The sequence below is a fragment of the Chelonoidis abingdonii genome, chromosome 1 (genome assembly GCF_003597395.2).
Source record: "Chelonoidis abingdonii isolate Lonesome George chromosome 1, CheloAbing_2.0, whole genome shotgun sequence".
NCBI classification, from domain to species: Eukaryota; Metazoa; Chordata; order Testudines; family Testudinidae; genus Chelonoidis; species Chelonoidis abingdonii.
In genome coordinates, this window is record NC_133769.1 from 337,619,980 (window position 1) to 337,647,027 (window position 27,048).

General features: G+C 40.1%; 1 protein-coding gene across 2 annotated transcripts in view; it reads left to right on the forward strand.

Annotated features, from left to right (window-relative positions):
* CWF19L2 (CWF19 like cell cycle control factor 2) overlaps positions 1-27,048 on the forward strand; it is a 166,281-nt gene that overhangs the window by 108,235 nt on the left and 30,998 nt on the right. For both annotated transcript variants that reach the window (XM_032790714.2, XM_032790718.2), the window contains exons 13-14: positions 21,469-21,681; positions 22,909-23,025. In XM_032790714.2, the coding sequence (XP_032646605.1) occupies positions 21,469-21,681; positions 22,909-23,025 (330 nt within the window). The remainder of the gene's footprint in view (positions 1-21,468; positions 21,682-22,908; positions 23,026-27,048) is intronic.

The following is a 27,048-nucleotide window of genomic DNA, read 5'->3' on the forward strand; positions in this document are numbered from 1 at the left end:
ATTATAGTCTTGGCGTTCACAACATCCTCTGGCAAAGAGTTCCACAGGTTGACTGTGCGTTGTGTGAAGGAATACTTCCTTTTGTTTGTTTTAAACCTGCTGCTTATTAATTTTATTTGGTGACCCCTAGTTCTTGTGTTATGAGGAGGAGTAAATAACACCTCCTTATTTACCTTCTTCACACCAATCATGATTTTATAGACCTCTATCATATCCCCCCGTTAGCTGTCTCTTTTCCAAGCTGAAAAGTCTCAATCTTATTAATCTGTCCTCTTATGGAAGCTGTCCCCTAATCATTTTTGCTGCCCTTTTCTGTACCTTTTCCAATTCCAATACATCTTTTTTGAGATGGGGCGACCACATCTGCGCATAGCATTCAAGATGCAGGCATACCATGGATTTATATAGAGGCAATATGAAATTTTCTGTCTTTGTATCTATCCCTTTCCTAATGATTCCCAACATTCTGTTAGCTTTTTTGATTGCCACTGCACTTTGAGTGAATGTTTTCAGAGAACTATCCATTACAACTCCATGATCTGTTTCTTAAATATTAACATCTAATTTACACCCCATCATTTTGAATGTATAGTTGGGATAATGTTTTCCAATTTGCTTTATTTTGCATTGATGAACATTGAATTTCATCTGCCATTTTGTTACCCAGTCACCCAGTTTTGTGAGATCCCTTTGTAACCCTTTGCAGTCTGCTTTGAACTTAACTATCTTGAGTAGTTTTGTATCACCTGCAAATGTTGCCACCTCACCATGTACCCCTTTTTCAAAATCATTTATGAGTATGTTGAACATTACTGGGCCCAGTACAGACCCATTGGGGACACCACTATTTACCTCTCTCCATTCTAAATACTGACCATTTGTTCCTACCCTTTGTTTCATATCTTTTAACCAGTCATTGATCCATGAGTGGACCTTCCCTCTTATCCCATGATAGCTTACTTTGCTCAAGAGCCTTTTGTGAAGGACCTTATCAAAGACTTTCTGAAAATCTGTGAAAACTATATCTTCTGGATCACCTTTGTCCACATGCTTCTTGACCCCCTCAAAGAATTCTAGTAGATCAGTGAGGCATGATTTCCCTTTACAAAAAACATGTTGACTCTTTCCCAACAAATTATGTTCATCTATGTGTCTCATAATTGTATTCTTTATTATAGTTTCAACCAGTTTGCCTGGTACTGAAGTTAGACTTACTGGCCTGTAATTGCCAGGACTGCCTCTGGCGCCTTTTTTAAAAATCGGTGTCACATTGAGTATCCTCCAGTCATCTGGTACAGAAGCTGATTTAAATGATAGGTTACATACCAATAAGTAGTTCTGCAATTTCACATTTGAGTTTCTTCAGCACCTCGATCATCCAGTGGCAATAAACAAAAATTCACGGCCTGTGACCTGTTCATGACTTATACTTAAAATACCTGTGATTAAATCTTGGGGGAGAGGTGCCAGAAGGGCTGCTATTGGTGGGGGTGCCCAGGGCCAGCGGCACCAGCTGCCAGGGGCTGTGAACCACGACTGCTCCGTTCGGCTGCTTGGGGACTGCTGCCTGGGCGAGCGGACCATGGCTTCTCCAGCTGGCCTCCAGGGGATCGCTGCCTAGGCCAGTGGACTGTGGCTGTTCTGGCAGGCCAGCTGGGGACCGCTGCCTGAGCTGTGAATAGCAACTGCTCCAGTTGGCCTGCCTGGGACTGCTGCCCATAATTGCGGCTGCTTTAGCCAGCCGGGAACCGCTGCCTGGGGCCAAGGACTGCGGCTGCTCTGGCTGGCCAGCTGAGGACCGCTGCCTGGGACCAAGGACTGCCACTGCTGGTGTGGCTGTCCTGGATGTCACCTAAGCAGCTGACCCCAGAGCCAGCTGCTTGGGTGGCCCTGGGGTCAGCCACACTGACCCTTGCAGAAGTCACGGAGTTTGTGGAAAGTCACGGAATCCATGACTTCCATGTCAGACACGGAGCCCCAACAATAAGGCAGTAAATATCATAATGCCACTATTCATGGTACTCCCACGCCTTGAATACTGCATTCAGTTCTGGCCATCCCATTTCAAAAAAGATATATTAGAATGGAAAAGGTACAGAGAAGGGCAACAAAATGATTTAAGGGTATGGAACAGCTTCCATATGCTGAGAGATTAATAAGACTGGGACTGTTCAGTTTTGAAAAGAGACAACTAAGCAGATATATGATAGAAGTCTATAAAATCATGTGGAAAAAGTGAATAAGGAAGAGTTATCTACCACTTCACATAACACAAGAATCAGGGTGTCACCGAAATAAATTAATAGGTAGCAGGTTTGAAATAAACACAAAGAAGTATTTCTTCACACAACACACTGTTGTTACATGGTCAGCCGGTGGAACTCATTGCTACGGGATGTTGTGAAGGCCATAAGTGTAACTAGAGTCAAAAAAGAACTAGATAAGTTCATGGAGGATAGGTCCATCAATGGCTATTAACCGTTCTTATATTCCCTGAGCATCTTGATATAAAGCCTTTTTCCAGTAACCCCCAACCCATCATTTCCAAGGGAGGGAAGAGTTTTTTTCTACTTTGTCTAGTTTAAGACAGCAAACTTTAAAATCATGACACTGTGGTGTATGGAAAATCTATTTTAGGTATGTCATGCTGTATAGAGTGGCTCACGACTGTGAGTGCCTACCTCCGGGCAGACTGTCAGAAAACAGAGCAGACACTCCAAACTGGTGGTGTGTTCTATAATTAGATTTCAATCCAATAACAAATGTGAACTCCTGAATTGCTGTACCAGTCTTACCATAGAGTCACAGACAGTCCCCTTAGACTCTCTAGTCTGTCTTGCCACCCAGAAAAACTGGACTTCATGATAAAAGGTCACTTAGACCAAAAATCATGCCACATTTAAGTTGTTTCCAGTCCCAAGAAGCCAGTCATTTACCCCAGATCGATTGGTACCTAGACCTTACACCAAAGACAATGCTAGTAGCTAATTATGTAGTAAACTAACTATAGGGTTATTAGCTGAGAAAAAGGAATGAGATGGGAACCTGGCAGGTAGTGACCATGAGATGCTCAAGTTCAGGATTCTGACACAAGGAAGAAAGAAGAGCAGCAGAATGTGGACCCTGGACTTCAGAAAAACAACTTTGACTCCTTCAGAGAACTGATGGGCAGGGTCCCCTGGGAGAATAACATGAGGAGCAAAGGAGTCCAGGAGAGCTGGCTGTATTTTAAAGAATCCTTATTGAGGTTGCAGGAACAAACCATCCTGTTGTGTAGAAAGAATAGTAAATATGTCAGGCGACCAGCTTGGCTTAACAGTGAATTCCTTACTGATCTTAAACACAAAAAAGAAGCTTACAAGAAATGGGAGACTGGACAAATGACCAGGAAGAAGTATAAAAATAGTGCTCAGGCATGCAAGAGTGAAATCAGGAAGGCCAAATCACACTTGGAGTTGCAGCTAGCAAGAGAAGTTAAGAGTAACAAGAAGGGTTTCTTCAACAAGAAGAAAGTCAAGGGAAGTGTGGGCCCCTTACTGAATGAGGGAAGCAACCTAGTGACAGAGGATGTGGAAAAAGCTAATGTAATCAACGATTTTTTTGCCTCTCTCTTCATGAACAAGGTCAGCTCCCAGACTGCTGCACTGGGCAGCACAGTATGGGAAGGATGTGACCAGCCCTATGTGGAGAAAGAAGTGGTTCGGGGCTATTTAGAAAAGCTGGATGAGCACAAATCCATGGGGCTGAATGCGCTGCATCTGAGGATGCTAAAGGAGTTGGCGGATGTGATTGCAGAGCCATTGGCCATTATGTTTGAAAACTCATGGCGATTGGAGGAGGTCCCAGATGACTGGAAAAAGGCTGATGTAGTGCCCGTCTTTAAAAAACGGGAGGAGGAGGAGGATCCGGGGAACTACAGGCCAGTCAGCCTCACCTCAGTCCCTCGAAAAATCATGGAGCAGGTCCTCCAGGAATCAATTCTGAAGCATTTAGAAGAGAGGAAAGTGATCGGTAACAGTCAGCATGGATTCACCAAGGGCAAGTCATGCCTGACCAACCTGATTGCGATGCCTGTGCATATGATGAGATAATCTGGCGTCTGATGGATGAGCGGAAAGAGTCGCTGACATGATATGTTACTTGAATTTTAGAAAGCTTTTGTATACGGTCTCTCCACAGTGTTCTTGCTGGCAAAGTTAAAGTAGTATAGATTGGTGAATGGATTTTAGTGTGATAGAAAGCTGGCTAGATGGTTGGGCTCAACAGGTAGTGATCAATGGCTCCATGTCTAGTTGGCAGCGGTATCAAATGGAGTGCCCCAAGGATCGGTCCTGGGTCAGTTTTGTTCACTATCTTCATTAATGATCTGGTAGGTGCATGACTGCACCCTCAGCAAATTTGCAGATGACACTAAAATGGGAGGAGTGATAGAATATACTGGAGGGTAGGGATAGGAGCCAGAGTGACTTAATCAAATTTGAGGATTGGCCAAAAAAGCTGTGAGTTCTACAAGGAAAATGCACACAGGACAAGGACGAGACTCCCATGCAGCGTATAGGCTGGGGACCAACTGGAAAGTGGCAGTTCTGCAGGAAAGGACCTGGTGATTACAGTGGACGAAATGCTGGATATGAGTCAACGGTGTCCCTTGTTGCCAAGAAGGCTAACAGCATATTGGGCTGCATTAGTAGGAGCATTGCCAGCTGAATAGAGGAGATTGTGATCATTTCCCTCTATTCAACATTCGTGAGGCTCACTCTGGAAATTCTGTTGTCCAGTTTTGGCCCGCACACTCAGAAGGAATGTGGAGAAATTGCAAAGAGTTCCAGTGCAGGAGATGACAACAGATGATTAGGGACTGGAACACATGACTTGTGAGGGAGGCTGAGGGAAACTGGGATTGTTTAGTCTGCAGAGAGAAGAATGAGGGGGATTTGATAGCTGCTTTCAACTATCTGAAAGGGGTTCCAAAAGAGAAGGATGGATCTAGACTGTTCTCAGTTCGGTACCAGATGACCGCATCACGGTTGCAGAGAGAATGAGGTGTGCAAGTCTACAGTGGGTGGTTTGGATATTAGGAAAAACTTTTTCACTAGAAGAGGGGTGAAGCACTGGAATCGGTTACCTAGGGAGGTGGTGGAATTTCCTTCCTTAGAGGTTTTTAAGGTTAGGCTTGACAAAGCCCTGGGTAGGATGATTTAGTTGGGGATTGGTCCTGCTTTGAGCAGGGGTTGGACTAGGTGACCTCCTGAGGTCCCTTCCAACCCTGATCGTCTGTGATTCTATGAGAGTTATTGAGAGGTTAAAGCAGGTAAAATATATGTACAGGTGAGTCAGAGTCTATAATTCCAAATAGTGGCAGGTGTAGCAATCTGAGTGTTTCCCAAAAGTCTCTCAGGGCTACCCAGTATAATTCTGGGGATCTCAGTCTTCTTGTTTAGTTATTCTGCCCTGTTACAATCTAGAAATGCAGTGAGCTTCATCTCACAAAAAACAAGCTGGCAGGCGGGCTCTTCCTTTGATGACAGAGAGTAAGAAATGCATTTAGACTCTTTGACCTCCGATCATCACACAGAATGACAACTTGCTTTGAAATTATCATTTTTCTGATAAAGTTCTTCATCTGCATTCCACAAGGGTTCTTTCTGGTTTGAAGGGTTATTTAGTTGCCGAGGTATGCACAATGTAAACATTTGCTACTATAGTATAACGGGATATGGGTAAGTAAAAAGAATGCATGTAACATCCCATTAGTTTTCATTAAGTTTAAACATCAAATACACTCTTGCACATTTAACAATCACTTTGATCTATACTAATACACAAATGAATTGTCCTGGGGCTTTGGCATGAGGTGGCACCTGGTCTGCCAGTGTCTCAAGATAACCTTTTGATGACTCTAATTATAGGTTTCTTCTCCCTCTTCAGAAAAGGAGTTGGACATGTGGTGCTAGTGGAGCCTAACTTTATAGATGGAGTATAGAAATACTACCAATAAAATATATAAAAGCTCGCTTATAAGCTTTTCTGCAAAATATATAGCATATAAGAATATATGTGAAGTGTAAAGGTTTTATTACTGCTAGTTTCAAATAACCAGCTTAATTCACTTGTGGCTTTGGCTCTCATGAGTAATTCGCTATCCCAAATGCATGCTGAGAAACTCTTTTTACCACACCTTATTAATCTCTCTCTCTCTCTCTCTCTCTGATTTGATAGCCATAGTTTTTGGGCACAGCCATAATAAAAATGATTTTTTAGGTTATGATGTGAAAATTATATTTAAGGAACTTCTGTTATTTTTAGTCAAAACCTTTCACTTTTTGATAAATTTACACTAAACAAACTGAAGAATGTGACAGATTTATTATAATGACATGTTAAGTCCTCTTGACTTCTTATGATACTCATTAGAAATAGCTTAACTTTTAAAAATAAAAATCTACTTCTCATTAATTTATAACGGCACTAGATCCTTAAGTATTTGGGGGGGCAGAAAGGGTAAATAATCATGTTATTAATATTTGATTTTTAGTTATGGATTTGCCCAGGAACTTAAAAATCACTTGTGTATTAGTAACACTCTCTGGTTCCAAAGACAATATGGTGGAAACCCAGGTTCTGTTCCAGACTCTGCCTTTGACTTCCTGTGTAACCTTGAACAGATTACCTCACCTTTGTGCCTCACAAGTTTCCCTATCTGTAAAATCTATACTTGATATCTGTGACTGAAAAGTATCATTTAAGAGCTTAATACTGTTGCTGCTGTGAACTCTGTTACATAATAAACCTAATTTGCTGTCAGTTAAACTGGTGAAACCTCTTTGGCACAACACACTTCACAAATATATCAAAGACAGGATCAAAGGAGCTCTTATGCTCTGTTGCCTTATAAATGTCTGTTTTGGGGGGCATTTTTATAAAGGGTTAAATATGTGAATGGTGTTCTATAAATAACTGACTCAATATTATTTTGAACACCTATCTTTGGTTTTACATAATTTAATGTATCTGGCAGGTCTTGTTTCTTTAGTTTTGTTACTTTTTAATCAAAATGTGCAGCAGAGCAAAAACAGATCAGATCTTAGACATAAAAACAAATCAACATTAATAAAAGACAGTATGAAAAAGAAAACCTGGAAGCATCCAGAATCATATAGATGCAGTCAATTACATCAAAGTGTAACTGAAGTCCTGTATAACATTGTTGTGGTTGTTTTGTGTACTATAATTATGCCCAGAGGCAACTAGAATGTGCAGAGAATTCAAAGTTCCACATTTGAAAGCAGAGTTCTGAGGTTAAAAGGTGTGTGTTTGTTTGGTTTATTAAAAAATACTTTATATGATTGCTGACTTCCCTGGCTACTGCCATGCCACCGAATTTTTAAGTCTTAATGGCTAATTATAACAAAATATATAATTTTCCATTTTAAAAAATATGACAAGACATCTAAGCAAACTTGAAAGTTTGATAGGGATGCCTCTCTACCTAAGAATATTCTGATATCAAAGCATTAAAACTCAATCAATAGAACACTAAAATAGTCCTACGTTTGTTTCTAGCCGTTAATAATAATTTTTGCATGTCAGTGACACTGACAGGCCCTAACCAGGATTGGGGCATTGTTGTGCTGGATGCTGTTCAATTATATTACAATTTCAAATACTATCGATCTGATGTAATTATTATTTTACAATTTTAGCTGGATTTATTTCAATGAACAGAGTCTGGTGGCATACATTGAACCTGCAAACTTAGGTGTCAGTGGTCATAGTGTGACTTGGACTAGTAATAAGGAGATTAACATAATTAAACCTTGTAAGTGCAGTATTAATGATTTGATTTATGCAAATGTTGTTTGAATGAGAACTGAAAGAAGACTTTTCTGAAGTGATTTGACATAAACAATCGGTGTTAAATGCTAACTAAATTTAAATATGTTGCAGATGTATTCTTGTCACTCAGACTCATATTCTAAAATAAAAAAGTGATGGTTTTTGTTGCAGTTTCCCAAAATATATTACGAGTACAATATTCCATAAATATAAACCAACATTTAACATTGAAGACGTAAGTGTTGCTATGGCAATTTAAAATCAAACTGAAACATTTTATACACTCTATAGACCTTTCAGATTTTCATAGCAGCACTGCACTTTTATTAAATTATATGGAATAAACTTGAAATTCAATTGTGTTAGTGATCGAACAGGAAAAACTAAGGCTCAATAGGTGTCTGCAAAACATTAATTGAGACAAAAGATAAAAATAACATTTACAAAAATCTGGAAGTGAGCTTGGTAGAAAAATGCAGGTTTATTTCATTACATTTGTATTATATTTAATTAGATTTTCTCTCTCTGCACCAAAATATGCAGAAGTCATTTTCAAATCAAAAAGAGAATTCTTCTATGTATATGTCAGATGTATGACATTAATAGTCTACTCTTGGAGCAGAATCCTGTCTAGTGGGACTTGTTTTCAGTATACTTCTGACACACTACTTTAATACTACTCCCTTTCCAAAGGCTGCGCTCAAAGAGCATGCTAGGGATAAGGGATGCAATAAATACAGCAGCTCAGTATGAATATACAGACTGTCAGCAGTTTGTAACATTCTAGGTGGTCTCTATAGCAGTGGAAAAACTGAATCAATATAGTATTAGACTGATTTATACACTTCTGGCCATCTAAATGTATGTGTTGACAGGAGCTTGAAACAAAGTTGCGCCACAAAGCGTTTGTAGCACAGATCTCAGATTGTTTCTCCGAGAGAGACCATCCATACCATTGGTCCTCATTTTCTCATCAGAAAGAAACAACATCTCAATAACTCAAGCAGAAGTAATACTTATGTTATCTTAGACTTGCTTAGGTCAGAAAGGGTATGATAATACTGAAATGTTCCTTTTCATTCATCTTCAGAAAGTTATATTGCAGGTGTAAATAGGCTTTATCAGTTTATATTATGCTGGATTCTTTCCTTCTCACATATCATGATCAGTAATAAAATTGGGGGATTTCAATCACCCTTACATTTGCTGCGAGAGCAATACAGCAGTGCACAGAAAACCCAGGAAGTTTTTGGAGACTGTTGGGGACAACTTCCTGGTGCAAGTGCTGGAGGAGCCAACTAGGGGCCGTGCTCCTCTTGACCTGCTGCTCACAAACGGGGAAGAATTGGTAGGGGAAATAGAAGTGGGTGGCATCGAGTTCAGGATCCTGACAAAAAGAAGAGCAGCAGAATGTGGACCCCAGACTTTGACTCCCTCAGGGAACTGATGGGCAGGATCTGCTGGGAGGCTAATATGAGGGGAAAAGGAGTCTAGGAGAGCTGGCTATATTTTAAAGAAGCCTTATTGATGGCGCAGGAACAAACAATCCTGATGTGCAGAAAGAATAGCAAATTTGGCCAGTGACCAGCTTGGCTTAACAGAGAAATCTTCGGTAAGCTTAAACACAAAAAGGAAGCTTGCAAAAAAGTAGAAACTTGGACAGATGACTTGGGAGGAGTATAAACATATTGCTTGAGCATGCAGGGGTATAATCAGGAAGCCCAAAGGACAATTGGAGTTGCAGCTAGCAAGAGATGTGAAGGGTAACAAGAAGGGTTTCTATAGGTATGTTAGCAACAAGAAGATGGTCAGGGAAAGTGTGGGACCCTTACTGAATGGGGGAGGCAACCTAGTAATTGTTGATTTGGAAAAAGCTGAAGTACTCAATGCTTTTTTTGCCTCAGTCTTCACAGACAAGGTCAGTTCCCATACTGTTGCACAGGGCAACACAGTATGGGGAGGTGATGAGCAGCCCTCAGTGGTGAAAGAACAGGTCAAGGACCACTGGAAAAGCTGGACTTTCAGAAGTCCATGGGTCCGGATCTAATGCATCCAAGGATGCTGAGGGAGTTGGCTGAAGTGATTGCAGAGTCATTGGCCATTATCTTTGAAAAAAGCAAATATAGTGCTCATCTTTAAAAAAGGGAAGAAGGAACATCCGGGGAACTACAGGCTGGTCAGCCTCACCTCAGTCCCTGGAGAAATCATGGAACAGGTCCTCAAGGAATCCATTTCGAAGCACCGGGAGGAGAGGAAGGTGATCAGAAACAGTCAGCGTGGATTCACCAAGGGCAAGTCAATCCTGACTAACTTAATTGCCTTCTATGATGAGATAACTGGGTCTGTGGATGAGGGGAAAACAGTGGATGTGTTATTACTTGACATTAGCAAAGCTTTTGATACGGTCTTCCACAGTGTTCTTGTTAGCAAGTTAAAGTAGTACGGATTGGATGAGTGGACTATCAGGTGGATAGAAAGCTGGCTAGATGATCGGGCTCAATGCATAGTGATCAACGGCTTGATGTCTAGTTGGCAGCCAGTATCAAGTGGCATGCCCCTGGGGTTGGTCCTGGGTCCAGTTTTGTTCAACATCTTCATTAATGATCTGGATGATGGGATGAATTGCACCCTCAGCAAGTTCATGGATGACACTAAGCTGGGGGGAGAGGTAGATACACTGGAGGGTAGGGATAGGAGCCAGAGTGACCTAGACAAATTGGAGGATTGGACCAAAGAAATCTGATGAGGTTCAACAAGGACAAGTGCACACAAGGACAAGAAGGACGGAAGAATCCCATGCACAGCTATAGGCTGGGGACCGACTGGCTAAGCGGCAGTTCTGCAGAAAAGGACCTGGGGATTACAGTGTATAAAATGCTGGATATGAGTCAACTGTGTGCCCTTGTTGCCAAGAAGACTAACAGCATATTGGACTGCATTAGTAGGAGCATTGCCTGCAGATTGAAGGAAGTGATTATTTCCCTCTATTCGGCACTGGTGAGGCCACATCTGGAGTATTGTGTCCAGTTTTGGGCCCCCCCACTACAGAAAGGATGTTGACTAATTGGAGAGAGTCCAGCAGAGTGCAGTGAAAATGATTAGGGGGCTGGGGCACATGACTTACGAGGAGAGGCTGAGGGAACTGGGGTTATTTAGTTTGCAGAAAACAAGAGTAGGGGGAGATTTGATAGCAGCCTGAAGGGGGGTTCCAAAGAGGATGGAGCTTGGCTGTTCAGTGGTGGCAGATGACAGAACAAGAAGCGATGGTTTCAAGTTGTAGTGAGGGAAGTCTAGGTTGGATATTAGGAAAAACTATTTATTTATGAAATTTTTGTTTCCACATAAAAAGTTATGTTTCTATAAGATGTTCAGGGACAATGATTGTTTTCCTGATCCCTTCACTATATGTGTTTAGATGTAATAGTTTGAGTCCCTACTCCCATCTCAATACATCATACTATTTTAGTTTTCAAATTTCAACCCCTTTCCTGTGGGATATTCCTTTATTCTTTACATAAAATAGCAAACCTAAGAATTAGCTTAAGTTTCTTCTGAGCTCACTGTTCCCATGGGTTTTCTCCTGCAAGATCGCCTGTATCTATTGCTATCACATCTTATCCTAGAGAATCTCTAACTTCTGTCATTCTGAGTTGGAGTTAATAAGACTTTCCCGGTCTGGGAGCCAAGATGAAATGGCAGAGTAGCCCTGCATTTCTATGAAGGGTTCTAGAATCTGGCACCTTGTCACAGTGTTCACTTTAGCCTCATCTATCCCTGAAATTATTGTTCCTGCTGCGATCACTAGTCACTAGGGAGAAAAAGTAAGATAACTTAAGTCTTTCTTCAAATACTTATTACTAAAACCCATATGCTCAATATATATAAATAGATAAAATGAGATCCAGCCATCTCAACCTGTTCTTTTCCACGCAGTAATAGAACACTAGCCCCAAACTCAAGGGAATAGCCTCTGATTATCTTGATTTCACTCTCTAAAGTGAACCTGGAGTACTTGCTTGTGTTCTAAAAGATGCACAAATTTCAGTTTTCCTGGACTTGTCAGGAAGTAAACTTACCTTGTACATGGCACATAACTGGAACTTTTTACCTCACAAACAATTTTACAATCTGGATAATGGAATGGAGAGTATGTTACAAAATGTGTGGAATACACCAACATCAGAGGGCTTACAAGCACTTTGGAGGTCAGGATTGCAATTCAAAATGCTCTTTTGACAAATTGGAGAATTGGTTCGAAAACGATAAGATGAAATTCATGAAGACAAGTGCAAAGTACAACACTTGGGAAGGAAAAATCAAATACACAACTATAAAATGGGGAATAACTAGCTAGGCAGTAATACTGCAGAAAATAATCTGGGGTTATAATGGATCACAAACTCAATGAGTCAACAGTGTGATGCAGTTGCAAAAAAGGATAATATCATTCTGAGGTGTACTCAGAATAGAGTTATATGTAAAATAGGGGAGGTAACTGTCCTGCTCTACTGAACACTGGTGAGGCATCAGCAGGAGTATTGCATCCCGTTTTGGTCGCCAACCCTTTAAGAAAGATGTGGAGAGGATCCAGAGGAGAGTAACAATGATAAAAGACTTAGAAAACCTGACCTATGAGAAAAAGTTTAAAAAACTAGACATATGTAGTCTTTAACCACAAGATTAAGGGCTGGGGGGAGACCTGATGAGTCTTCAAATATGTTAAAGGCTATTAAAGAGGACGGTGATAAATTGATCTCCATATCCACTGAAGGTAGGACAAGAAGTAATGGTCTTAATCTGCAATAGGGGAGATTTAAGTAAGATATTAGGAAAAACTTTCTAGCTATATAAAGTTAGTTAAGCTCTGGAATAGGCTTCCAAGGAAGGTTGTTGAAACTTTATCATTGGAGGTTTTTAAGAACAAATTAGACAAAAGTTTGTCAGGGATGGTCTAGATATATTTGGTCCTACCTCAAGATGGAGGGACTAGACATGATGACTTCTTGAGGTCCCTTCTAGCCCTATATTTCTGTGATTCTATGATTATACCAAAGTTGTTCATTCCAGAGTGCAACACAGACTGCAACTCTGTACAAACTATATACAAGAATTATTCCATCTGTCCCTGAAATTCTGTCACTTTTTGGGTGAAATCTGCAACTGTTTAATGGCAGACAGCAAAATTATACAATGGTTAAGAACAGGGAATAAAAAATATCCTATCGACTGAGAGTATGGGGAAATGTAGGCAGGCAGAATGTAAATTACTCAAGTTAGAATTTGGCTAATCATGTCAACAGATGGATTTGGAGAATAGTTAGAAAATGAGAGAATGGGACATGGAATAAAAGATATAAGTGAGAGTCTAGGTATCCAGAAATAGTAGAGTTTCAGGTTGATGGAGCAGTATACTTACAGAACTAATAATAAACAATTTGCACATATATACAAGAATGCTAACTGGTTTATGGGAAATTACATTAAATTTGCTCATGTTGAATACATTTTTAATGAACTTAGTGCATGTGAAAAACCCTATATTTTCAGCCAGGAAACTGAACAGTTGTATCCATAGAATAAGTACAGGTGTATAATTTCTCATGCGTCCCCAACCCTTATGTCTCTCATATTCTAGAAGATTGCCTCTAACTTGGAGTGGGTAGTTTAGTTTTTATGACTGATCTTTCTGCATACAGTTCTGGATGTGTTTTTTGTCTGCAGTCGCTAGACTATGGGAACTGGACTAAGACCATAAACCAACTTAACAGATGACAAGATTTTTTAGTCTGGTCTAGACTTGAACTGACAATATTAAATGGCTCCAGATTAATTCGAGCCATATCTATAGATACCTGGCACCGGTTTCCCGAATCATCTAGCCCTCAACTCAAATTTGATAATTTGGTTTTGTTCCTGCTTTGGCCATTTAAACTCCCGTTTGCAGAAATTCAGATAGTATATTTAACAATCTGTAGTTGAACCTAAGGCCTGGTCTACATTAGAGGGGGGTGTCGATGTAAGATACGCAACTTCAGCTACGGGAATACCGTAGCTGAAGTTGGAGTATCTTATTCTGACTTACCTCCCGTCCTCACAGCGCGGGATCGATGTCCATGGCTCTCCCATCGACTTCGCTACTGCCTCTCACTCCGGTGGAGTTCTGGAGTCAACGGGGAGTGTGTTCGGGGATTGATATATCGTGTCTAGATGAGATGCGATAAATCGATCCCCAATAAATCGATTGCTACCCACCGATACGGCGGGTAGTCTGGGACATACCCTAAGTATTTTAATCTTATCCCCAAAGTAAGTTGTTGTTGCACCTTTCCGTTTAAACAGAGAATAGTTTAAGATTTCTTTTAATATGGAGAATACCTTGTGTTTAGGTGAGTGTTCATGGGCTGAATCAAGAAGCCAGTCTATCTTGAGTTTATGGCAGAATGCCCATTAGCTGGATGATTCTGGTCTTCCAGTGCTTGTAAAAGGTATTCTGCTGTCCATACGGAAACAGACATTTCAGTTGTCTTGCTAATTGGCTCAGTGTTCACTATTTGTTAACACTAAAGACTGTGTGGGTTGTTGTTTTTTTTCTTTTTGTTTGGCCAAGTTTTTCACGAACTCCTGGGTTCTTTTTAGTACTTTAAAATGGCTGTTGTTAAATAATAGACAAATTAAGTTTGACAGTTGTGTAATACAATACAAATTAGGAAACCTAAGCAAACTTAAAGAAGTCTCATGTGGAAGCAACAGAAATGTATGGACAAAGAATAAGTTCAGTGTACAATGGTTGAAGGAAATGTATATATGAAGAAAAAAGTAGGATACATTTTTTCACTGTAAAGCTTTTTAACTTATGAAATTGAAAGGGGAGGATTATTTTCCAAATGTTTCTACTATAAAGGGATGGGTAGTATTTCACCTGAATAGAATACTTACTTCTCATCTATTAAGTTGGTCTCTCATCTGTTAACTTGCTGTTTCATTCTATGCACAATAGGCCAGATTCTCAGCCCTGCTAAATCCCCTTTGCACTGCTGTATGTACCAGCATCAAGGGATCCTTACAGCTGTCCTAAGCGAGCAGATGAGTATTTTCCATGTGGGAGGAAATCATGCGTAGTGCACAACTAGGTACAGTGGTGCTTCACCATCCCTGCCAGCAATCCATATTGTGCTGAGACACCAGCATGTTCATCAGTCCCCACCAACATAATGGCAACTAGCGGGTCATGACAAACCCATGTAACTTGTACCAGTTCTAGGTGTCAACTTTTTTAACTTAGCCTTTTGTATGGTCCTTTCTTAAATTCGATTGGAGGTGATACTCCTTTTATCCTGTTCTCCTTTTGTTGTAACTTGGCTTAATCACACACAGAGAACCTATCTTCCAAGTCCCAACCACTTTTTTTTTTCACCTTTTATGTTCTTTTGTGCTGGCCCCTTGATCACTTTTTACTACTCCCTATTTTCTGTCAGTTTTAAGGAGTAATTAAAGAGAACAGTGGAGCATGCTGTTGGATTGATTGCCAGATAATTTAGAAACTAGTGACTTATTTGCTCATTGTTTTTAGGCAGACAGGTTAGATGTCTAATTTTCAACAAACTAGAATTCAACATTTTATAGGGAAAAATAGGCCTTTTAATTGTCTGAAAAATGCCAGGGAAGCCTAAGGTGTATGTGACAATAGGCAACAAAATAAACATTTATTCCCATGGAGTGAGTTCTATTTCCCCCCATACCCTGTAATGATGGGAACACAGAAACTTGGTTTTGACACCAAAAGCATTTTTCTTAAATAATTGTTTTCAGGCCCCAGGAATGTTCTCTTGTTTAATAAATGTAGGTCTACAGTAATGTAGTAAAATGGAGCAAGAGCATTTTTAAACAATTAATTTTGTTGTGCAAGAAAGTATATGGAAAAAGTCATATGTGTTTCTGGAAAATAAAGTGGTATTAGGGAGACCAAACATCCTAAAAATCTGTCTCCAATCAATTGGAAATAAATGTGCTTATCTCCTTAACGTATTGCTAAGAAGCTGTAGGAGTATCTGAAATAGAAGTATAAGAATTATTCAAGGAGCCTGAGGGGGAATAAGTAATATTAATGGTCCCATTTTGCAGGGAAAAACTACTTATCTGCTCTGAAAAATAAGGTCTAAGTGCTTTTCATCAGATTACCTGAACAGAGACCTAGAAAGCTCAGGAGATACTTTGCAAATTTTGCTGTATTCAAAACACTGTATTTCAATTACTGTGGCTGCCAGTTGGGTCAAGAATTACAATTACTGTAATTAACAAGTTGCCAGATCTGAACATGTCAGGCTAGATTATTACCAGAAACATTTAGTCTTCAAAGGAAAGAGAAAATGAATTAAGCAATCGTGAACTGTAGAGTCAGCTCATGTAAATAGATCAGTGATTCATGCTGACAGGATTCCATTGCAGAAGAGCCAGTACAAGGGGGACTATCACTCAGAGGTTTCAGTTTGCTGAATCTTTATTATTTAGCCTTAGTTGCTAGTCACACAGATATTTAAGAATCCATGTTGAAAATGTTTGATATGGTTGGCTTAATGTTCTGAGAAGAAATGTCCTTTAGGCTGAAGAGCTTTTCTCTTTTAAGTAAAAGACCCTCTGTTTTTAAAAAGAGGCTTCTCAAATGTGGCCTGAACAAGGGAATTGATCTGTCTGAACTAACATCATTTGTACAACACATTTAAGGTGGTTTGCCAAGAAATTGTACAAAATGTAACTTTACATCTAGATGCCACAGTGCTCTAAGGAAAAGGGATGTTTGGTAAATTGACAGCCAAATGAGCCTGTATTGTTTTTCACATAAGATACTTATATTGGGAAGCTGTTTATATTTTATTTCCTATAGAGCAGCGGTCCCCAACCTTTTAATCTGGCGGGCACCAGACGAAGGACCGTGGCAGCAGTCAAGCAACTGTGAAATGCCGCTGAAATTTGATGGCATTTCAGCGGTGATGCCTCTCGATGAAGTCGCTTGTTGGCAGCGAGCAGCATCATCGAGAGGTGTTGCTGCTGAAATGCCGCCGAATTTCGGCAGCAAGCAGCGTCATCGAGAGGCATCGCTGCCAAAATGCTGCTGAAATTCGGCGGCATTTCAGCGGATGCTTGACTGCCGGCCGGAACGCGGGCACATTTAGATGTTTAGTGGCAGATGTGTTTTCAGTCATTCAAGGGATGAATCTCTTACCTGGTTATTTGGTTATATCTCTAAACTTGTTTATTTTCTAAATTCTTGCAAGGTCACTTTTCAATATGACAAGAAAGAGGGATGTAATTAATACAGACTGGAAGCTGATTTATTATGCCCATTGAACAAAAAACCTCCCGTTAACATCTGTCCTGCCACACTGGTAGTGTAATATATGTATCACTATTTATTACAGATGGACATTTGCTGTATTAAGTCTCTTAGCTGTTCTTGAATTCTATGTCATTTATATGCAGAACTGATGATGGACAAGTCTGCTACGCTTCTGAAGATACAGCAGTCTCAGAACCAAACTGTGCTGTAGAGTGCACTTTCTGTGTTCTTTGTCTTGCCATTTCGATTCAGGAAATCATTATTTATCATTTATTCAAGGTGAAAGTTGCAGTGAATTGTATCTAGAAGCAACCAAAGTTTAGCATAAAAGTGTTGCTGATTAACATACTGTAGCAGTACAGCATCACTTATTAAATACAGAGTCAGAGACTGTGAAACTCTTCAGGATGCCCAGGACTGTAAGCCACTGTGGTACCCCTTTGCTTCAGTAAAGCTGGAACTTAAACTGTGTCAGCTCCCTGATGCTCCAGCCTCCTTGCCTTGGCAGCAAATTTCTCAAGACTATGCCAGTCTAACACCTGTCTTGCAGGTAACTTCCAGTGAACCCGAGATTGCCAAAGTCGGGTCTCTGCAGATTCCAATCCCAATCTCTATCATTGCACTCTCACAGAAATGACCAAGTCTGCCTCTAAAGAGACATACCAACCTGTTAGTTTAGCTGAAGATGCACACTATACTTCAGTATAAAGCACTTAGTTGAATTTATAATAAAACAAGAATGTTTATTAATAAAGAACATAGATTTAAGTGATATTAAGTAACACAAGAAAGTTACAATCACAAACAAAACAAAAATAACAATTTCTAGTCACTAAAGCTTAACTTCAGTAAGATACAATCTTTGCATAAGCAACTTTGTGACTTACATCAAGTTACCAGCCCCTTATGAAAGAGGATCCACCGTTCTCAGAATCGGTGGGTGCTGATTCCTTTGTCTCCTAAGTTATGATGCATAAGGAGTCCCCTTTCTTCCTTTTTATATCCCCAAAACCTTTGAAATGTGTTCTTTGAAAAGTAAAACCAGACAAAGTTCCTTTTCCACTGTTATTTGTTCTTGAGGATGCAGGCACCAAGCCCATTCTTCATCCTCTGCTCAGTTTACTTTCTTGATCAGCTTTCATTGTTCTACTTGTAATCAAGCCATGCTGTTTTGTTACCTGTCTGCTAACTTGATTCATGCAAGTAAGTCCATATTCCTTTGTCTAGGGCAGACTTAGGGTTGCCAACTATTTAGTTGCAGAAAACTGAATACCTTTGCCCCACCCTCTTCCCCACCCCTTCCCTGAGGCCCCGCCCCATCTGAGATCTCACCCCTGCTCACTCCACCCCCTTCCCTCTGTCACCTGTTCTCCTCCACCCTTGCTCACTCGCTCATTTTCATTGGGCTGGGGGAGGGAGTGAGGGCTCCTGCTGGGGGTGCAGGCTCTGGGGTGTGTCCTGGGATGAACGGTTTGGGGTGCAGGAGGGGGCACTGGGTTGGAGTGCTGGGGGGTTCAGATTGTGGGAGGGGGCTCCGGGCTGGGGCAGGAGGTTGGGGTGCAGGAGGGGATTCAGGGTGCAGGCTCTGGGTGATGCTGACCTCAAAAAGCTCCCAGGAAATGGAGACATGTCCCGCCAGCTCCTGGGCAGAGGAGCGGCCAGGGGGCACTGCTCACAGGTGCCACTCCTGCAGCTCCCATTGGCCACAGTTCCTGGCACTTGGCTAGAGCCTGTGGGCGGGGCCAGCACACAGAGCCCCCTGACTACCCCTCTGCCTAGGAGCTGGAGGGACATGTCACCGCTTCCCAGGAGACGGGTACAGAGCCTGCCTGTCTGCCCTACTGGCGCTGTGGCCACCTGTATTTTTAGCAGCCCAGTCAGCTGTGCTGACCGGAGCTGCCAGGGTCTCTTTTCGACTGAGTGTTCCGGTCAAAAACTGAATGTCTGGCAACCCTAGGCAGGCTTGTTTATCAGCTGCCTCCACAACATGTTTTAAATACATATTTCCAGTATACATACATAACTTTGTATATGAAACCCATCCATACATACCGTCATCAATGATATTCATGACCAGTTTAGATATGATACCTTACATCACTGACTAAATATTCTGACCAAACTGCATTGAGTGTGCCCTTTGCTGATTGGCATAAAGAGGTTCTTAGGGTCACAGAGACCTAACAAGAAAGCTCCTCTTTCTATTAAATTTCTGTAACCAGATCAATAAATTACCTGTTTTTATTGATAGTGGCCAAAAATACTTATTTTTTGTTTTATTGTGCTTTTTTTAACCTGGCCCCTCTCTTCTATTTTTCATTTTTTCTTTTAGAAATTAATTGACTTAGTATGCCATGGCAAATTCTGAAATAACAGATAAATCTTCAGTATTGTAAAGTCCCTTCTTTTGAACACATTTTTTTGAAAAACATGTATTATTGAAAACAAAATCCTTGGAATCTAAGAGAGCAGCACATGACATTTTTAAAAATGTGTAATGGAAAGTTTTGTGGGAAAGTATTTCTAATGCATTCATAACAAATCTTTGCTAATTATACATTGTAAATCAGGATCATTGTATGGTACAGAGGGCAGTACATGGGAAGTCAGAAAGGAATGTATACCACCACTGTGCAGGCATGACAGAATGAATAACAAAAGACTAAGACAGCATTATAGCATTTTTTAAAAATATAGAAGTAATACTTTAATAGAGAAGTTCTTGATTTTAAGAATTTAAAAGAAATCCTACAAGAAGTTTCTCCATTGCACAAAAAAAAAAAGAAAGAAAAAGAAAGAAAAAAGAAGGGGAGATTATTTGCAGAAAAATTATAATTCTAAAGATGATGCAAATTATATTTTTATATAATATTGTAAATATATTGTAAAGATAAATAGAATTAGTTGTATAGATGGTGCAGTGCACACTCTGATCAGTACTGAATGTGGTACACACAAATTATAGGGATTTTTGCTGTAATTTATTTGAAAAATTTAGAGGCGCATCAGTATGGTTTCTATGGAAACCACGCTGAAACCTAGATACCACAAACTTTCAGACATCACTCTGCAGGGAATCCAACACTTCGATAGCTTTCGTTTTATGTACTGGGGAGTCAATTACAATTTTACAGTTTATGGCCTAATGACTTAAAAGCTTTCAGTTTTTTCCACCTAGAATCAGATAATATGTATATAAAATGTCTGTGTGTAGATAGAGTATATTTTTATTTAGGTTAAATTAGGCTAGCGAATCCATGTTTGCAATAGTTGCTTGCAAGGAAGAATAAAAATTGAGACTGAAAATAAAATTTTTACATAATTGAGCTAAATACTGTTAATTGGTAAGGAGAATTAGCATAGGTGCGTATGTGCAAAATATGAATGCTAGCAATAGAGTCGTGTATTTCAGGACAGATGATTTTATGAACAGTGTTGGTAGTAGAAGGAAAAGAGAGTACTAATAAAATCTGTTTGAATGCATTCTCTCATTCAGCATAAAGAAAGTGCATGTAAATAACAAAAATGTTTTCTGTGTGTAGTTATTACTCCAGTGGTAAGAATTATTTTTAAAAGGTGCCAAAAGTTTTTTTTGTTTGTTTTTTTTACAGAAACAATATCCATATCACATTTATGTACCATGATGTAAAATTAGAGAGAACGTACAGGTGATTAATGCCAAGTAAAACGCAATGGTATTTGTTCTCTGAAAAAGATATTTAAAAAAAAATTACCATGAAAAAGAATTATAGAGAAAACTGTTTATATTTACAGTTTTGGACACGTGTCCCATTTTAGGTACATTTGGGAATCACAACGGATATTAAATAAAAGCTTCCAAAGGTCAAAATTATCAAAAAGTACTGGATGAAGTTTGTATATTAATTTAAATTTAAGCTATGTAAATTCAAGATATCGGACAAGATATTTTCAGCTCCAGACGGAAGTTTATCTCGAAATGGAATGTGATATTATATTCTGCTTGTTTATAGCATTCAGCTGTATTTTTGCTACTCTATCTTGTCATGGATATCACATGATTGCTGCCAGTTGACCCAAGCATCTCATAATTGTGTGTCTGGAAGAAGCCATGCGAAAGGAGAAACTGCTATTGCTGGTTTCAGAGTGGTAGCCGTGTTAGTCTGTATCAACAAGAAGAATGAGGAGTCCTTATGGCACCTTAGAGACTAGATACCATACCTCTCTGGTTAAATAAAGAATGCTAGAATGTTCTACATAAATCTAGTTCTTTTCTCTTCATTTGTTCACATATATATTTTTTCTTTGTCTCTTTTTAGTTTGCAGAAAAAACTGATCGAGAGTACTACACACTGGATGACATGTTTGTTTCCAAAGCATCTGAAGGGGAGCGGAGTGGAGAAGAGGACGAAAGGCACAGAAGAAAAGCTATCTGTGAACATCAGCAGCTTGTTGCACGTATGGAGAAGTGCCCATATTGCTTTGATAGCCCTGAACTTCCAAAACATCTTATTATTGCAATTGGCATCAAGGTAAGAAAGTAGCAATTTGACATGAGCATGGAAAAAAATAAAGGAAGGCAGTTTAGTGCTAGAATTTCCTGAGATTAAAAATAAAATTGCTTCTTTGGCATGATTTATTCATTCACATGTTATTTTCCTGGCCCTTCCAATTAAACAGAAAGGAAAATTCCTGAAAGGTGAGATAAAAAATTATGAATCTGTCTTGCATGATAAAGTTAATTCTCAGAACTTGATCCTCTTCAGATTTGCAGATGACCTCGGTATCTTTGGAAAATCCTCAAGGGCACTGAAACAATAATAAAATAGCTGAACACATAGATTACAGAAGGTAGATGAATATGCAAAAGACCAACTGGGATTCAGCGTGAATAGATTAGGGTGACCAGATAGCAACTGTGAAAAGTTAGGATGGGGGATGGAGAGGGAATAGGTTGCATATAGAAGACAAAGCCCCTAATATTGGGACAATCCCAATAACATCAAGACTTTTGGTCACTCTAGAATATTTAAGAAGAAAAAAGTTCACTTTGGGTAGGACGGAATTAGAAGCAGTTAAGGAGTCAAGTATAATTCAGACAGTAGTATAATTGCATCCTTTATCCCCCCTCCCACCACCACGCGCACACAACTTCCTGTGGTGTGTGAGTATAGATCCAAAGACAGCTATAGCTGCTGTTCAGAAAGTTACAGTTGGATTGCTTTATAGCTGCACAGTGTAGATTGAATCAGGTTAGCATAATTTGACTTTTGCATGTCACTAGACGCGATACTTCCATCTCCGATAGATCGATCACTACCCTCTGATCCAGCGGGTAGTGTAGACACACCCTTAGTAGAAATGCTGATACCACATTGTCTCAATACTACTAGTATTGTTTTAGCAAAATAAATGATATGCAAAGGGCCCAGTCTAAGTTACTTAGCACCCTCCTCTCCTATTGATGATTTTGGGGTTGTGGTGGCTCAGGGCTTTTCAGGATCTGGCCCAAAAGAAGCTAAGAAGCTCAGTCACAATGTTCATCAGCTTAACTGACTTGCCAGAAGCCTATTGTTTGTTTAATTTAAATTAGCTTAAATATGATTTTCTTGCTTTAAACATTGTTGGAAGAGGACAACTACCTTTATTAGATTAAATTTTAGTAAAATCCCATGTTCATCTTTAGCTGGATTAAAATGTTTTTTGACATATGAAAGTAATGAGTATTTTTGTGATTGAGTGAAAATGTTTTTGTCTAGGTATACTTATCCTTGCCAAACTATCAGTCTCTTACTGAAGGCCACTGCGTGATAGCCCCTTTGCAGCACTACACTGCTGCAACACTTCTGGATGAAGACATCTGGGAAGAAATCCAGGTCAGCAAAGCACTGCTAGTTATTACAGCTGTGAAGATAGCTCATTTTCTAGCCACTTTGTAATAATTTGATTAATATATTAATATACTTATTGTAAGTGACTGTTGCTTCCGATCCATAGCTGTTGGGGGCTTTTGAGGTTGCCTGGGTTTTCTCTGCTTTCCATTCCAAGGTTTGAGCTGGTTCTGGCTGTGGACAGAACTATTTCACGTCAGGGACACCCCTCCCCTGCCCCCATGTATGGAATTCCATCCTAGCTAAATACACCAAAGTTTGCTAGTTGTCCTCAAGAGCTAGTGTAAGGGATAACGTTTTCAAAAGGATCAGAGTGATTTAAGCAGTGAAGTCTCAATGAAAGTCAGTGAGACCTAAGTGCTTCTGAAAATGTTACTCATGGTCTTTCTGTTTGAGTTAATTAATGTGTTTGATCTTTTTGTCCTCCCTCTTTCACGTGATCTCGAGTTATTTTTACTTTGCCCTTCTTTCGGTTTCTACTTTATTGTTCATTGGGCTCAGTTTTACATTAGTTGCCGTTTTAAACCATTGAATAACACTCACATACTGGTATAATGGTGAGCTGTACACAAATTTTAAAAAAAATGTGCACCATCAGATTTCGTGTTAGCAGTTTTTGTGACCAAAATATTTTATCTCAATGTTACTTGAACAGGTGCCTAGTTATGATATATGTTGTAATATATGGTTGTGCCAGTTTTTCACATTCTTATATTCTCTGCTGGCTTTTATGGATAAATTGGGCATTAATTGTGTCAAGAGCTGGAAAGCCAAATGGTTCACCAGTTTGCCAATCCTGGTTAACAGAATTTCACATTCAGTGTGTTTCTCATTATCTTATTCCTTTGATCTAGTTTGTTGTAGGCCTAGTTTCTGATATCTCTTCAAAACATTCTACATATTTACAGTCCTGATGAATCTTATCCAGGAAGTTTTTCAGAGAAAGGCACCTGGCCAGCAAATATGGGAAAGATCAAGACTTCTGAAGAGAGTGACTGAACTAGTCATTTCTTCACTCTGACTTCAGTGGTCAAAAGTGCCAAAAAAGGACAATATAATATTTTTCAATGTTCCCTCTAATATTTTACATCCGTGTGCGGAATGAATTTTGTTATGTGCATAAATATGGAGGTGATGTGTGATGGGGGTGGAGCTGAGGGGTTCAGAGTGTGGGGGGGGCTTAGGGCTGGGGCAGAGGGTTAGGGTGCAGGGGTTGACGACTCTGGCTGGGGTTGCGGACTCTAGGGTGGAGCCAGGGATGAGGGGTTTGGGGTGCTGGAGGAGGCTCAGGCCTGGAGCAGAGGGTTGAGGTGTGTGTGGGGGGTCTGGGGATGAGGAGTTTGGAGTGCAGGCTGCCCCAGATCTGTGGCAGGGAGAGAGGACTCACCCCAACCCTCTCTTGCTGACACTGCCTGGGGCCGGAGGAGAGGCACCTCCCCACCACGGCAGCCCTAGGGCCGGGGGAAAGCGCCTCACCGTGGCAGCTCCAGGACTAGGGCCAGGGGAGAGGCAACTCTCCCTGCCAGGGCAGCTACAGGGTGGGGAAGAGACTCCTCTCCCCACCGCAACCCCCCATGCCCCCTACCTCTCTCCTCTCCAGTTCAGGCCCTTGTGGCTGCACGGATGCGTGGCCCTTGATAGCCTGCTGCCCAGCTTCGCTCTGGCTTTTTCTGTGTTAAAGATCTTCGAAGCCAAGGGTCAAAGCAGACATGACCAAATGTAGAAAGAGATTTTATGAAATGTAATGACGTAGCTCAAAGGCCATCCACTAAGAAATCCATAGCAAACAGCCTTGGAACCTTAACATGCAACTTAACTTGTCTTGTCGTAGATTTGCTTTAATTCACGGAAACTTCCATTCAGTGGCATGGGTATCCTGTAAAACCGACATCCCATACCTGAATGACAGGTGGAATTTTAAGGCCCAAAAACTAAAGGACAAAAGACTGTGAGGAAAAAAGTGACTCAAAGCTGTAGGAGTGTTACAGCTGTATTTTTCATCTGTTTTTCAACATAGTAGTAAATCATCTAATGAAAGCCCACTGGAAGTAGGCACAGCAGAGGTGGTTGCCATTTATTGTATATTCTTTGTATTATCATAGCACTCAAATGTCCTAATGAGGATGGGATTCTATTATACAGTAACTCCTCACTTAATGTCCTAGTTATGTTCTTGAAAAAATGCTACTTTAAGTGAACGATGTTAAGTGAATCCAGTTTTCCCATAAGTATTAATGTAAATAGGGTTCCTGGGAAAAAAATTTCGACAGACAAAAGACATTATAGACATATACAGTATACATTTTAAATAATTTCAAACAAATAATTTAATACTGTATTCACCAATGATGATTGTGAAGCTTGGTTGAGGCAGGGGTGTCGCCGGGTCGGGGCACAGGGGCTTACCTCACTCTTCCCACCCAGCGTTCCAGCCAGGGAGCAGGCAAGCCCCAGTGTCCCCACCCCACTCCTCGGCAGGAGTGCCAAGTGGGGTGAGCCAAACAACGTTATAAGGGGACATTGCAGGACTTCAAAAGAGTATGTTCTCTAATAGACCAGCAACCTAATAATGGAACAGCTTTAACCAGGACAACGTTAATTAAGTTACTGTACTATGTGCTGTAGAAATCACACAGGCTTCTTGCTCCAAAGACCTTAAAATGTCATTTGAAAAAAAAAAAAGTGCTGCAAGTAGCAAATAAGAGACAGAAAAGATAACGTGGGACCAAGACTAACAGTTTAAAAAAAATCAGTTACATTCCTAGATTCCAAAGCCAGAAGGGACCACTGTGATCACCTAGTGTGACCTTCTGCTTAGCACGGGCCATAGAACTTCAGAATAATTCCTTGAGCACATCTCTTTAAAAAAAATAAATAAATCATACAATTTTGATTTTAAAATTGTCAGTGACGGAGAATGCACCACCATGCGTGGTAAATTCCAGTGGTTGACTACTCTCCCTGTTAAAAATATGTGCCTTATTTACTTCCAGTCTGAATTTGTCTAGCTTCAATTTTCAGTTATTCTCTCATGTTCTATGTTTCTATTTATGTAAGGTTCTGTAGGTAGTCAGTGTGTCCACTTCTGGGTCTTCCCTCCTGCTGAACACACTGGTCTTGTTTAACAAATAATGATGGTACTCAAAACTGCCAGTACCCTGTTCCTGCATGCTGTAACTCAGATAAATTACTAGATTATGCAAGCTATTCTGGATGTGAATGAATTGACTGAGCAAACAACCCTGTAAGAGACATTAAAAGGTATTCTGGGGGATATGTGATTGTGCAGAAAATTAGTCCTTGACATATAGAATTCCCTGATTTGTGTATGCAATCACAGTAATTACACATTCAGATTTGGAATGCAGTTACATATGATACAATTAGAGGGAGGTGAATGTCAGATCTGCAATACCTTAGTGAGTATGAACAAAAAGCAATAGTTGGGTTTTTTAAAAAAAAATCACATATTGGCAAGGAAAAAATAGCTGAAGAATGGAATTGGACGGAGTTGACATAATTCAGCCATAGTGTCATCAATTAAATTGGACTCTTGCTAAACAGGGAAGGAAAAGAAAGAAATCCTGCTGCATATAGTGTAAATTCCTTGAAAGATTAAATCTCAAATAGGAAGTAAAATCAACATGGCAAAAGGGGAAAAAAAGAAAAATAGAGCAAAAGTTAAAATACTGTAGAACAAAGTAACTCAGCTAACACTATTACCGTGTTTGTGCGTGTGTGTATATATATATAGAGAGAGAGAGAGAGAGAGTATGTGCTTCAGTGTAATAGATAAATAAAAGCTTGTGTATTTTCAGGAAATAGTGACAAGTCAGGAACCAAAGATAGAAAAATAAGAGGGATTTTCTTTCTTTAGTCCAGCGGTTCTCAACCAGGGGGTCCATTAAAATAAACCAGAGAGTAGGGCTGCTGTTAGACTCACAGGAGCCCAGGGCAGGAAGTTGAATCCCAAGCCCTGCTGCCCAGGGCTGAAGCCAAAGCCTGAGC